The sequence below is a fragment of the Oncorhynchus kisutch genome, linkage group LG24, assembly GCF_002021735.2.
Source record: "Oncorhynchus kisutch isolate 150728-3 linkage group LG24, Okis_V2, whole genome shotgun sequence".
Classification (NCBI taxonomy): Eukaryota; Metazoa; Chordata; class Actinopteri; order Salmoniformes; family Salmonidae; genus Oncorhynchus; species Oncorhynchus kisutch.
This window is the reverse complement of record NC_034197.2, coordinates 12100986-12115526: the sequence shown is the minus strand read 5'-3', so window position 1 is coordinate 12115526 and position 14541 is coordinate 12100986. Positions and strand designations below refer to the sequence as shown.

General features: G+C 50.7%; 1 protein-coding gene across 3 annotated transcripts in view; it reads left to right on the top strand.

Annotated features, from left to right (window-relative positions):
- LOC109869189 (arf-GAP with coiled-coil, ANK repeat and PH domain-containing protein 3-like) overlaps window positions 1–14541 on the top strand; it is a 74642-nt gene that overhangs the window by 33580 nt on the left and 26521 nt on the right. For all 3 annotated transcript variants that reach the window (XM_020459140.2, XM_020459139.2, XM_020459141.2), the window contains exons 3-4: window positions 5129–5248; window positions 6293–6346. In XM_020459140.2, coding sequence (XP_020314729.1) covers window positions 5129–5248; window positions 6293–6346 — 174 coding nt within the window. The remainder of the gene's footprint in view (window positions 1–5128; window positions 5249–6292; window positions 6347–14541) is intronic.

The following is a 14541-nucleotide window of genomic DNA, read 5'->3' as shown; positions in this document are numbered from 1 at the left end:
TTTACCAGTTTATAATAGCAATAAGGCACCTTGGGGGTTTGTGGTATACGGCCAATATACCACGGCTAAGAGCTGTATCCAGGCACTCCGATTCTGGTGTGCCCCGTTTACACACGCACGCACACATGCACACACACACACACACACACACACACACACACACACACACACACACACACACACACACACACACACACACACACACACACACACACACACACACACACACACACTGATTACCAAAGTGGCATGCAGCCCTCCTATCTAGACAACCTGAGTAGGGCAATTAGGCTAGTTGGGGAGTCCTACTACTGTACATTTACACCCATCAGTATAACACTGTATGCTTGTAATGGGATGGCCTGACTTAAACCACTGAGTACTGGGGGCGATTAAAAAGGAAAGCATAATCTCACACTGTCGACTTGCTTAATGTTTCAGCAGCTCAGGTTTGTGTGGGCTAAACGTGACGTGGCAGGGCAGGGGGATAGGGAAGAGGACCGACAACATTAGAATGCATTAGACTGGCTTTCAAAGCATTGGGTTACCCTCTAACGAGGAAGCCTGGTGCTTTGTGGTAATGCTCATGATGTCACCAGTCCATCTGTTCCGTTTGACCTTGAGTTATGTGAGTGATGTGTCTGCGGAGGTTAGTCTGCTGCTTCGCTCTCCCTTCACTATATCATCACTGTTGGCATGAGCAATGACCGTGAAAAGTGCAGGATGTCTCAGTTTGACATTATGTGAGGGTATGTGGCTCTTTGGCTCGTCAGATGTCATGATTTGGGTGTTAATATACTGTACAAATAATGGAAACACTTGAGTTTAAAAAAAAGAAAGAGACTGGTTGGCAGGTAGCCTAGTGGTTAAGAGTGTAGGGCCAGTAACCAGCAGGTAGCGTAGTGGTTAAGAGTGTAGGGCCAGTAACCAGCAGGTAGCGTAGTGGTTAAGAGTGTAGGGCCAGTAACCAGCAGGTAGCGTAGTGGTTAAGAGTGTAGGGCCAGTAACCAGCAGGTAGCGTAGTGGTTAAGAGTGTAGGGCCAGTAACCAGCAGGTAGCGTAGTGGTTAAGAGTGTAGGGCCAGTAACCAGCAGGTAGCGTAGTGGTTAAGAGTGTAGGGCCAGTAACCAGCAGGTAGCGTAGTGGTTAAGAGTGTAGGGCCAGTAACCAGCAGGTAGCGTATTGGTTAAGAGTGTAGGGCCAGTAACCAGCAGGTAGCGTAGTGGTTAAGAGTGTAGGGCCAGTAACCAGCAGGTAGCCTAGTGGTTAAGAGTGTAGGGCCAGTAACCAGCAGGTAGCCTAGTGGTTAAGAGTGTAGGGCCAGTAACCAGCAGGTAGCCTAGTGGTTAAGAGTGTAGTGCCAGTAACCAGCAGGTAGCCTTTTTTAAAATTTTATTTCACCTTTATTTAACCAGGTAGGCTAGTTGAGAACAAGTTCTCATTTGCAACTGCGACCTGGCCAAGATAAAGCATAGCAGTGTGAGCAGACAACAAAGAGTTACACATGGAGTAAACAATTAACAAGTCAATAACACAGTAGAAACCAAAGGGGGAGTCTATATACAATGTGTGCAAAAGGCATGAGGAGGTAGGCAAATAATTACAATTTTGCAGATTAACACTGGAGTGATGAATGATCAGATGGTCATGTACAGGTAGAGATATTGGTGTGCAAAAGAGCAGAAAAGTAAATAAATAAAAACAGTATGGGGATGAGGTAGGTGAGAAAGGGTGGGCTATTTACCAATAGACTATGTACAGCTGCAGCGATCGGTTAGCCGCTCAGATAGCTGATGTTTGAAGTTGGTGAGGGAGATAAAAGTCTCCAACTTCAGCGATTTTTGCAATTCGTTCCAGTCACAGGCAGCAGAGTACTGGAACGAAAGGCGGCCAAATGAGGTGTTGGCTTTAGGGATGATCAGTGAGATACACCTGCTGGAGCGCGTGCTACGGATGGGTGTTGCCATCCTGACCAGTGAGCTGAGACAAGGCGGAGCTTTACCTAGCATGGACTTGTAGATGACCTGGAGCCAGTGGGTCTGGCGACGAATATGTAGCGAGGGCCAGCCGACTAGAGCATACAAGTCACAGTGGTGGGTGGTATAAGGTGCTTTAGTGACGAAACGGATGGCACTGTGATAGACTGCATCCAGTTTGCTGAGTAGAGTGTTGGAAGCCATTTTGTAGATGACATCGCCGAAGTCGAGGATCGGTAGGATAGTCAGTTTTACTAGGGTAAGCTTGGCGGCGTGAGTGAAGGAGGCTTTGTTGCGGAATAGAAAGCCGACTCTTGATTTGATTTTCGATTGGAGATGTTTGATATGAGTCTGGAAGGAGAGTTTGCAGTCTAGCCAGACACCTAGGTACTTATAGACGTCCACATATTCTAGGTCGGAACCATCCAGGGTGGTGATGCTAGTCGGGCATGCGGGTGCAGGCAGCGACCGGTTGAAAAGCATGCATTTGGTTTTACTAGCGTTTAAGAGCAGTTGGAGGCCACGGAAGGAGTGTTGTATGGCATTGAAGCTTGTTTGGAGGTTAGATAGCACAGTGTCCAAAGACGGGCCGAAGGTATATAGAATGGTGTCGTCTGCGTAGAGGTGGATCTAAGAGTGTAGGGCCAGTAACCAGCAGGTAGCCTAGTGGTTAAGAGCATTGGGCCAATAACTGAAAGGTCGCTGGTTTGAATCCCTGAGTCGACTCGGTGAAAAATCTGTCGATGTGCCCTTGAACAAGGAACTTAACCTTAATTGCTCCTGTAAGTCGCTCTGGATAAGAACATCTGCTAAATGACTAAAATGTAAATGAGGGATACAAAGTATATTGAAAGCAGGTGCTGCCACACAGGTATGGTTCCTGAGTTAATTAAGCAATTAAGATCCCATCAGGCTTAGGGTCATGTATAAAAATGCTGGTCAGGTGTCACGGTCGTCCTCCTCTTCATCTGAAGAGGAGAGGCGAGAAGGATCGGAGGACCAAAATGCGGCGTGATATGTGTTCATCATGAATTTTAATAAAGAAAACACTGAACACTGAAACACTATACAAAAACAATAACCAAAATAACAACCGTGAAGCTAATGCGAGCTGCGCTGAAACAAGCCATCAACATAGACAATCACCCACAAACAAACAGTGCAACCCAGGCTACCTAAGTATGATTCTCAATCAGAGACAACTAATGACACCTGCCTCTGATTGAGAACCATACTAGGCCGAAACATAGAAATCCCCAAATCATAGAAAATCAAACATAGACTGCCCACCCCAACTCACGCCCTGACCATACTAAATAATGAATACAAAACAAAGGAAATAAAGGTCAGAACGTGACAGCAGGTTATCATTTTGGCTACCATTTCTATGCCACCATAGGAGGACAATTTCCCCCATCCACAGGGCACGAGGGGTCACTGAATGGTTTGACGAGCATGAAAACGATGTAAACCATAAGCTGTGGCCGTCTCAGTCACCAGATCTCAACCCAGTCGAGCACTTATGTGAGATTCTGGAGTGGCGCCTGAGACAGGGTTTTCCACCCCCATCAACAAAAACACCAAGAGATGGAATTTCTCCTGGAAGAATGTTGTCGCAGCCCTCCAATAGAGTTCCAGACACTTGTAGAATCTCTGCCAAGGTGCCTTGAAGCGGTTCCGGCGGCTCGTGGTGTCCCAACGCCCTATTAAGACACTTTATGTAGTTTCTTTATTTAGGTTGTTACCTGTATTTAAGCTTACATCTTTTGGTATTAATTGTTGAATTTAAAACATACGTGAGAACACGTATCAAGTGTTATGCCCAAGGGTTTTGCAGGTGACTCATACTGTTTGGGTTTGAATTTGACTCACCCATGTTAACTCTCACCAGAAGCCCAAATCCATTAGCGTACTATCACAATACACAGAAGGGCATTACTCTACCCGAACATCAACCCACTGTCAAACCACTAACCCTGCCTCTGCCGCCTTTCCTTATCCCTCAGTAGGGAAACAGGTGGGACTCTCCTCTCAACCCGAAAACACTGGCAGCCCATTCCTAGTTCTCTCCCCAGGAATTAGCGTGAGAGGATATGGTCGGCCGGCCCTGAGTTGAGTCTGGCTAGGGGCTGTGAGGAAATGGCCGGTTGCTTGAGATGGGTGAGAGAGAGAGAGAGAGAGAGAGAGGGGGGGGGGGGGGGGGGGGGGCTGGCCTTGATTCAATGTCTTGCGAATGTAGAAAGAAACGACACACATTGTAGTGAACCATAAATCAGGCTACGTGGCAGTTCAGCTGTCAGAAGGTAAACATTGTGACAGGCCTTTGGTGACTCCTGAGGGTCCAAGTCTTCCACCTCTCTTTAGAGTCCTGTGAAGTTAGAAATGTGACTTGTCATCTTGCTCTGTATTTTTGGGAGAGCACTTTCGGCAGTTAGATTCTGTCCTATCCAAAAATGTCCATGTTGCAACCCTAGAGTAGATAAATCAGTTTATAGATGAATCTTTGTGGTTGTAACCAAAAAGTCTTTACACTGAAATCCACACTGTTAATTCCCCAGTCGTGGACCGCATCCCCCCCCCCCCCTCATTAGTGGCATGTGTGTTAGTTGCATGCTTATGTCATGGGGTAACATAACAAGCCACATGAGAAATGTGCTCCACCACACCACACATTACTACGGGTGATAATTGAGGGGCCAAAAGTAACATGCAGCCGTAGGACACGCGTAGTCGCCAAGTGTGGGCGAGCATGTGTTGAAATGCACAAAATGGTTAGGTTGGGAATCTCTGTGTGGGAATATGATGTGGCTGTTTGCTGTGGAAAGGGGGACGCTGTAGTATGCTACAGGAGCTCTGTCCTTACGGACGTCCTCGAATCTGAGGGGGTACAAAATCAAGTGGCTGTCCTCAGGATTCAACCATAGGTTTCATCTCCGTGACATAATCACAATGGACGGCCCATTCAGGGTTTTTATTTCACCAGTTCATTTATAGGCCAGGGAAAGGTCCCTCCACTGTGCACAGTATTTAAGATTGGAATCGATTTGTACTGTATGTAGAGAGGTGTATCATTTGCTACTCTGTATGCGTACCCTAATTTCCTCTCCCTACCTGATTCGCTGCACCTCTTTCTCTCTTCTCTCCTCCCCCAGTTGGTGAAGCTATGCAGTGGGATGATCGAGGCAGGGAAGGCGTATGTCAGCGCCAACAAACTCTTTGTGAACGGGATCCGGGACCTGTCCCAACAATGCAAGAAGGATGAGATGATATCGGTGAGGTTCAGTTGGATCCGGGAATGTCATATACCACAATGTCTAATGTAAGGTGTAATAAGTTGTCTTCCAAGTGTTAGGGTATAGCCTCATAACCTTGTTATACTGTCTTATGCACTTATTCACTATTTACTGGATATTAATCATATACAACACAACACACCTAGACTTTCTGCAGGTAGCCTAGCGATTAAGAGCGCTGGGTCAGTAACGGAAAAGTCGCTGGTACGAATCCCCGAGCCAACTAGGTAAAAAAAATCTGCCGATGTGACCTTATGCAGGGCACTCAACCCTCATTTCTCCTGTAAGTCTCTCTGGATAAGAACATCTGCCAAATGACTCAAATATAAGTGTAATAATATCTAAGTCCATCACGTAAAATGTATTCCTACAAAGCACAAACTAGCCTTTTTGTACGTGGTAAAACACGCTTGAATGTCTTGGGGCCGGGCTCTCGTAGTGCTTAATCTTGGAAGTAGTGCTTTCCTGCTCTCTGACCGCGTGCCTGAGTAAGTCTGTGTGTGAACCTGATTACTCTACGAATGGATTAGTCAGTGTCAGTGGAAGGATCAGGCCTGGAGTGGAGGCTTACGACGGTAGGCCTACGTCTTGGTCAGGGTTCCAGGACCAGCGTCCTCCAGAACTTTCTCCATGAGAGCTGAGTTTACGCCAGAAGTAGTAGACTCGTTGCCGCCAACATTAAGTGGTATTAAAGGCCTGCTAGTGCATGGCTCTCCAATTGGTTCACCCTCTTGTCTAATTCGGAGGATCTCGTTATTATTTGTATTTTCCATTGAAAACATGGAAAAGAGTTAGGCCTGAAATTATGTTTCCATTCTGTCTTAGTCTTGTACAATATGAGTGACAAAATCCATCAGTAAAATTGGAAAATGCTAACTTAATTTGACTATTTGTACAATAGAAATGAAATTACACTTGGCATGGCAGCATTAGCAAAGGGAACAGGATCCCTCTCTGTCTCTAATCTTGTTAAAATGCTGTAATACAATATACTGAAGCTATTGTGGCTTGTTTTCCTTGCAGGAGTGTCTGGAGAAGTGTGGGGAGAGCCTCCAGGAAATAGTCAACTACCACATGGTAAGTCTCTCCTCCTTCTCTCTCTCTCTCTCTCTCTCTCTCTTTCTCTCTCTTTCTCTCTCTCTCTCTCTCTCTCTCTCTTTCTCCTTATCTCTCCCTCTTTCTCTCTCTCTCTCTTCCCCTCTCTCTCTTTCTATCTCTCTCCTCCTCCTCTCCCCCCCCCTCTCTCTCCCTCTCTCTTTCTCTCCCCCTCTCTCCTTCTCTCTGTTCCCCAAACTCTACCCACATACTCCAATCCTGATACAGTACCGAAAGTCCATAGAGACCAGGTCGCACTGAGCACAACGATACAGTATCATAACATCTTTAAATGCTAAATGCAATGGTCTCTTATTCCCTTTGTCTGATCTGTCTTTAAATGATTCAACATGGAGTAACATTTCATTCACAAATCATTCAACGTCTCTTCTTCCTCATTGTTCTCAGCTATGTGATGGCTCTGTCCTGACTGTGGTCGTGTAACTATCGCCATCTGCCAATCAGCACACTGCCACAGTAGATCAGAGGGCACGAGAGGGTTGGATACGGCATAGCAGCTGTCTTCGACTCCTTTAGTTGCTTTTGGAACGTGTACAGTCTGGAAAATGTGACCGTGGCGAGATGCAGCCAGATATTTGACGGGAACGCTATGACTGCGTAACGTTGAATGAAAACCGTTTCCCACAGTTGAAAAAACATGTTTCCTTTACTCAGAGAGTTTTTTTTACAGACGTTATACCTGTTTCAGATGGCGACACGAGAAGCATCAAGGCAGAGTCACAAATCGCCATAACAACTTTGAATAGAAAAACCACTGCGTCGGCTGTATTTTCTTTGGACATGTGGAGGCTAAGGGAGCGTCTACACAGACGAGCACAGACTTAGCTCCTGCCTGGAACCAAAAGCCCTGTAATGTATTGCTGTGTTGTTTCACCACCTCCCTCCAAACTCAGACCCCCTGCTCTCTGTAGCTTCTTTGAAGTCCATTAGTCTAAAACCCTGGCGCATGTTTGATGTTTCTGTTAGAGGAGCGTGAGCTTCACATTCCTTCTGAGGCCAGGAAAAGGGCCACGATAGCAAATCACCATAGCCTTTTCTATCAGGAGACTATATCTAGGGAGAAAGAGCAGCGCTATAAATGGGATGTTGATGGGTGAGGTCACTGAGGCCGGGGTGAATTAAGAGTATAGGAGCTACAGGGATGACCCCGTCTGACCCTGCTTTCATCATGCAGGCCTCGGTGCAATGTGATTCAGAGAAGCCAGCAAGACCTGAATTGGTCAGAGGATCAGTGAAATGATGAGGAAAATTGATACAGGTCATCACAGTGCTTGTCCAGGGCTACAGCAAAAACATGTTTACTGTTGTGGGGTACTCGAGGACTGGAGTTGGGAAACACTGGTTTACTGTAGGTACATCATTCATGTCTTCACTCTTGGCCTTGTGTAACTAGTAAAGCCAGTGGTATTACTGTCTGTCTGGTAGATACGTGGGGGGTTGCTGCCCTTCACCTGAGAGAGAGTGTTGGACAGTCTGATGAACACCCAGCTGGGTGCACCCTTCTCCCCTGCACCACTCTTGTCTCCCCTCGCTCCATCCACTCTTAGTCTCTTCTCCACTCCCTGCTCTCCTCCCCTCTCAATCTCCCCTCTCTGCTCCCTCTAGCCCACATTAGCATTACTGCACTCTTAGAAAAAAGGGTTCCAAAATGGGCTCTTTGGCTGTCCCCATAGGAGAACCCTTTTTGGTTCAAAGTAAAAACCCTTTTAGGTTCTATCAATAAACAAAAAAAGAGTTCTAGCTGGAAGCAAATAGGGTTCTCCTATGGGGACAGCCAAATAATTGTTTTAGGTTCTGGAGAGCAATTTTTTTTCTAAGAGCGTGGGTCTCTGTCGTGCTTTGTGTTGCTTTGATGTCTTGAGTGAGGAGGAGCAGACCAAGGACACAGACAGGATTGATAGTGATACAGTATGTATGCCATGAAAGGAATCAGAGGGAATCTCTCTTTGGTCTGTAACATTATCTGACATGTGTAACTTTTTGAGCAAATTCACATAGAAATGTGAGTTACAGAGCTGTCATTCTCATTAAAAGCAAGTTTAAGAGGCAGTAGATCTGTTCTAATACTGAACACAAATATAAATGCAACATGTGAAGTGTTGGTCACATGTTTCATGAGCTGAAATGAAAGATCCCTGAAATGTTCCATACGCACATAAAGCGTCTTTCTTTCAAATGATGTGCACACGTTTGTTTACATCCCTGTGGTCATTTCTCCTTTGTCAAGATAATCTATCCACCTGATAGGTGTGGCATGTCAAGAAGCTGATTAAACAGCAGGATCATTACACAGGTGCACCTTGTGCTGGTGACAATCAAAGGCCACTCTAAAATGTGCAGTTTTGTCAGAAAACAATGTCTCTAGTGTTGAGGGAGCATGCAGTTGGCATGCGGACTGCAGGAATGTCCAACAGAACTGTTGCCAGAGAATTGAATGTTAATTCATCTTATCATAAGCCACCTCCAACATCGTTATAGAGAATTTGGCAGTACGTCCAACCGGCAGTATGTCCAACTGGCCTCACAACCACAGTACGTCCAACTGGCCTCACAACCACAGTACGTCCAACTGGCCTCACAACCACAGTACGTCCAACTGGCCTCACAACAATCCTGCAGTACGTCCAACTGGCCTCACAACCACAGTACGTCCAACTGGCCTCACATCAATCCTGCAGTACGTCCAACTGGCCTCACAACCACAGTACGTCCAACTGGCCTCACAACGGAAGTTAGGTGAACTATTAGAATTTTAGCATCCGGGACATTTCTGCATATGGCACCTTTAACATAATGATCTTTACACAGATCACCAGTCCAAGTAGCCATGTCCCCTTTCTGATCTGACGATAAGGGCTTTGCAGTTTTTATCAACTGAAGCACCATTGTAAAACTACTGTAGGTGTTCATCTTTTAGCTACATCTTTTGTTTCTTATCGACAAAGGGGCAACATTTTGAAGTGGCCTTGAGTCTCCATTTGTCCATTCAGTAGTGTTGCAAGAGATGAATGAATAAGAAATTATGAGGGGTACATCTGTAGTTTATGACATGCCCCTATGAAGTGCGTGTGCGTGTGTGTGTGCACGTGTGTGTGTGTCTGTGTGGAGCGGCATGGCAGCTGCCACTGTGGGAACCCCTCCAGACTACTAAAAGACCCATACAAATGGGACCATTGAGTGCCAACTGCCCCGGTCACAGCCAACCCCTAGTGCCCTCATAACCCATATTCATAACCCATATTCACAGTCATACGCATGTGGGTAGACAGACACATACACTTGAAGGAGGCACACATGTCTAAAGGGAGCGCCCTGGCACTCTTCTCTCTCCACTTCCTGCTAATTCAGTTACTATGCCAGACCAGGCCAGCCACCACAACAGAACAAACAAGCTATGTTTGCTTGGAAGTAAGACACAAGCCAGCCAAGTATAGCTCCCTTCTGAGCTCAGAAACTAGGCCTGTTTTTTCTTCTCTGGGGGATTCACAATATATTTCTCTGTCTTCTAGAACAACAAATCATCAAGGAAAACTGGGCCAATTGTTAAATAGTCACTGTTTCATTCAAGCGTGACAGTACAGTTGAGTTTTTGATGAATTATTGATGTACTTTTGTCTCTCTTAACATCCATTATTTTAGAAATGGGGTAATGGTAGCGATGTGGGTGAGGAAAGGGAGAGACTGGGTGAGTGACTGGGGGAGAGACTAGGGGAGAGACTAGGGGAGAGACTGGGGGAGACGGGGAGAGACTAGGGGAGAGACTGGGGGAGAGACTAGGGGAGAGACTAGGGGAGAGACTAGGGGAGAGACTGGGGGAGAGACTAGGGGAGAGACTGGGGGAGAGACTAGGAGAGAGACTAGGGTAGAAACTGGGGAAGAGACTAGGGGAGAGACTGGGTGAGTGACTGGAAAAGAGACTAGGGGAGAGACTAGGGGAGAGACTAGTGGAGAGACTGGGGGAGAGACTGTGGGAGAGACTAGGGGAGAGGCTGGGGGAGAGACTAGGGGAGAGACTGGGGGAGAAACTAGGGGAGAGACTGGGGGAGAGACTAGGGGAGAGACTGGGGGAGAGACTAGGGGAGAGACTAGGGGAGAGACTAGGGGAGAGACTGGGGGAGAGACTAGGGGAGAGACTAGGGGAGAGACTGGGGAAGAGACTAGGGGAGAGACTGGGGGAGAGACTGGGGGAGAGACTGGGGGAGAGACTAGGGGAGAGACTGGGGAGAGACTAGGGGAGAGACTGGGGGAGAGACTGGGGGAGAGACTAGGGGAGAGACTGGGGGAGAGACTAGGGGAGAGACTAGGGGAGAGACTGGGGGAGAGAATAGGGGAGAGACTGGGGGAGAGACTAGGGGAGAGCCTGGGTGAGTGACTGGGGGAGAGACTAGGGGAGAGACTAGGGGAGAGCCTGGGGGAGAGACTAGGGGAGAGCCTGGGTGAGTGACTGGGGGAGAGACTAGGGGAGAGACTAGGGGAGAGCCTGGGGGAGAGACTAGGGGAGAGACTAGGGGAGAGACTGGGGGAGAGACTAGGGGAGAGACTAGGGGAGAGACTGGGGGAGAGACTAGGGGAGAGACTGGGTGAGTGACTGGGGGAGAGACTAGGGGAGAGACTAGGGGAGAGCCTGGGTGAGTGACTGGGGGAGAGACTGGGGGAGAAACTAGGGGAGAGCCTGGGGGAGGGACTAGGGGAGAGACTGGGGGAGTGACTGGGGGAGAGACTGGGTGAGTGACTGGGGGAGAGACTAGGGGAGAGACTAGGGGAGAGCCTGGGGGAGTGACTGTGGGAGAGACTAGGGGAGAGCCTGGGGGAGTGACTGGGGGAGAGACTAGGAGAGAGAATGGAGGAGAGAATAGGGGAGAGACTGGGGGAGAGACTAGGGGAGAGCCTGGGTGAGTAACTGGGGGAGAGACTAGGGGAGAGCCTGGGGGAGAGACTAGGGGAGAGCCTGGGTGAGTGACTGGGGGAGAGACTAGGGGAGAGACTAGGGGAGAGACTAGGGGAGAGCCTGGGGGAGAGACTAGGGGAGAGCCTGGGTGAGTGACTGGGGGAGAGACTGGGGGAGAGACTAGGGGAGAGCCTGGGGGAGAGACTAGGGGAGAGCCTGGGTGAGTGACTGGGGGAGAGACTGGGGGAGAGACTAGGGGAGAGCCTGGGTGAGTGACTGGGGGAGTGACTGGGGGAGAGACTAGGGGAGAGCCTGGGTGAGTGACTGGGGGAGTGACTGGGGGAGAGACTGGGGGAGAGACTGGGGGAGAGACTAGGGGAGAGACTAGGGGAGAGACTGGGGGAGAGACTAGGGGAGAGACTGGTGGAGAGACTGGGGGAGAGACTGTGGGAGAGACTAGGGGAGAGGCTGGGGGAGAGACTAGGGGAGAGACTGGGGGAGAAACTAGGGGAGAGACTGGGGGAGAGACTAGGGGAGAGACTGGGGGAGAGACTAGGGGAGAGACTAGGGGAGAGACTAGGGGAGAGACTGGGGGAGAGACTAGGGGAGAGACTAGGGGAGAGACTGGGGAAGAGACTAGGGGAGAGACTGGGGGAGAGACTGGGGGAGAGACTGGGGGAGAGACTAGGGGAGAGACTGGGGAGAGACTAGGGGAGAGACTGGGGGAGAGACTGGGGGAGAGACTAGGGGAGAGACTGGGGGAGAGACTAGGGGAGAGACTAGGGGAGAGACTGGGGGAGAGAATAGGGGAGAGACTGGGGGAGAGACTAGGGGAGAGCCTGGGTGAGTGACTGGGGGAGAGACTAGGGGAGAGACTAGGGGAGAGCCTGGGGGAGAGACTAGGGGAGAGCCTGGGTGAGTGACTGGGGGAGAGACTAGGGGAGAGACTAGGGGAGAGCCTGGGGGAGAGACTAGGGGAGAGACTAGGGGAGAGACTGGGGGAGAGACTAGGGGAGAGACTAGGGGAGAGACTGGGGGAGAGACTAGGGGAGAGACTGGGTGAGTGACTGGGGGAGAGACTAGGGGAGAGACTAGGGGAGAGCCTGGGTGAGTGACTGGGGGAGAGACTGGGGGAGAAACTAGGGGAGAGCCTGGGGGAGGGACTAGGGGAGAGACTGGGGGAGTGACTGGGGGAGAGACTGGGTGAGTGACTGGGGGAGAGACTAGGGGAGAGACTAGGGGAGAGCCTGGGGGAGTGACTGTGGGAGAGACTAGGGGAGAGCCTGGGGGAGTGACTGGGGGAGAGACTAGGAGAGAGAATGGAGGAGAGAATAGGGGAGAGACTGGGGGAGAGACTAGGGGAGAGCCTGGGTGAGTAACTGGGGGAGAGACTAGGGGAGAGACTAGGGGAGAGCCTGGGGGAGAGACTAGGGGAGAGCCTGGGTGAGTGACTGGGGGAGAGACTAGGGGAGAGACTAGGGGAGAGACTAGGGGAGAGCCTGGGGGAGAGACTAGGGGAGAGCCTGGGTGAGTGACTGGGGGAGAGACTGGGGGAGAGACTAGGGGAGAGCCTGGGGGAGAGACTAGGGGAGAGCCTGGGTGAGTGACTGGGGGAGAGACTGGGGGAGAGACTAGGGGAGAGCCTGGGTGAGTGACTGGGGGAGTGACTGGGGGAGAGACTAGGGGAGAGCCTGGGTGAGTGACTGGGGGAGTGACTGGGGGAGAGACTGGGGGAGAGACTGGGGGAGAGACTAGGGGAGAGACTAGGGGAGAGACTGGGGGAGAGACTAGGGGAGAGACTGGGGGAGAGACTAGGGGGAGAGACTGGGGGAGAGACTGGGGGAGAGACTAGGGGAGTGACTGGGGGAGTGACTGGGGGAGAGACTAGGGGAGAGCCTGGGTGAGTGACTGGGGGAGTGACTGGGGGAGAGACTGGGGGAGAGACTGGGGGAGAGACTAGGGGAGAGACTAGGGGAAAGACTGGGGGAGAGACTAGGGGAGAGACTGGGGGAGAGACTAGGGGGAGAGACTGGGGGAGAGACTGGGGGAGAGACTAGGGGAGAGACTAGGGGAGAGACTAGGGGAGAGACTGGGGGAGAGACTAGGGGAGAGACTGGGGGAGAGACTAGGGGAGAGACTGGGGGAGAGACTGGGGAGAGACTGGGGGAGAGACTGGGGGAGTGACTGGGGGAGAGACTGGGGGAGAGACTGGGGGAGAGACTGGGGGAGTGACTGGGGGAGAGACTGGGGGAGAGACTAGGGGAGAGACTAGGGGAGAGACTAGGGGAGAGACTAGGGGAGAGACTGGGGGAGAGACTAGGGGAGAGACTAGGGGAGAGACTGGGGGAGAGACTAGGGGAGAGACTAGGGGAGAGACTAGGGGAGAGACTAGGGGAGAGACTGGGGGAGAGCCTGGGGGAGAGACTAGGGGAGAGACTAGGGGAGAGACTAGGGGAGAGACTAGGGGAGAGACTGGGGGAGAGCCTGGGGGAGAGATTAGGGGAGAGACTAGGGGAGAGACTGGGGGAGAGACTAGGGGAGAGACTGGGGGAGAGACTAGGGGAGAGACTGGGGGAGTGACTAGGGGAGAGACTAGGGGAGAGACTAGGGGAGAGACTGGGGGAGAGCCTGGGGGAGAGACTAGGGGAGAGACTAGGGGAGAGACTAGGAGAGAGACTAGGGGAGAGACTAGGGGAGAGACTGGGGGAGAGACTAGGGGAGAGACTGGGGAGAGACTGGGGGAGAGACTAGGGGGAGAGACTAGGGGAGAGACTAGGGGAGAGACTGGGGGAGAGACTAGGGGAGAGACTAGGGGAGAGACTGGGGGAGAGCCTGGGGGAGAGACTGGGGGAGAGACTAGGGGAGAGACTAGGGGAGAGACTGGGGGAGAGACTAGGGGAGAGACTAGGGGAGAGACTGGGGGAGAGCCTGGGGGAGAGACTAGGGGAGAGACTGGGGGAGAGCCTGGGGGAGAGACTGGGGGATGTGGGGGCTTATTGCCAAGTCTTAATGTAATAAAACAGTTACTGAACACTATTTATTTACACACAATCCCTGGATTATCAGCGGGGGTTACAGCAACGTGACCATCCAGAGCTTTGGGGCTCGAAGCTGTAGACAAAGCATGAGGATGGGATGGGCAGGATTCCCATTCCAATCCCAGTTAGGATCAGCCAGTAGGGATTCTCTGGATACTGGTCCAGGGGAGTGGGATTGGATTGGACTGGATTCTCTACATTAGTAGAATTCTGAAGTGGGATGCCAAAGT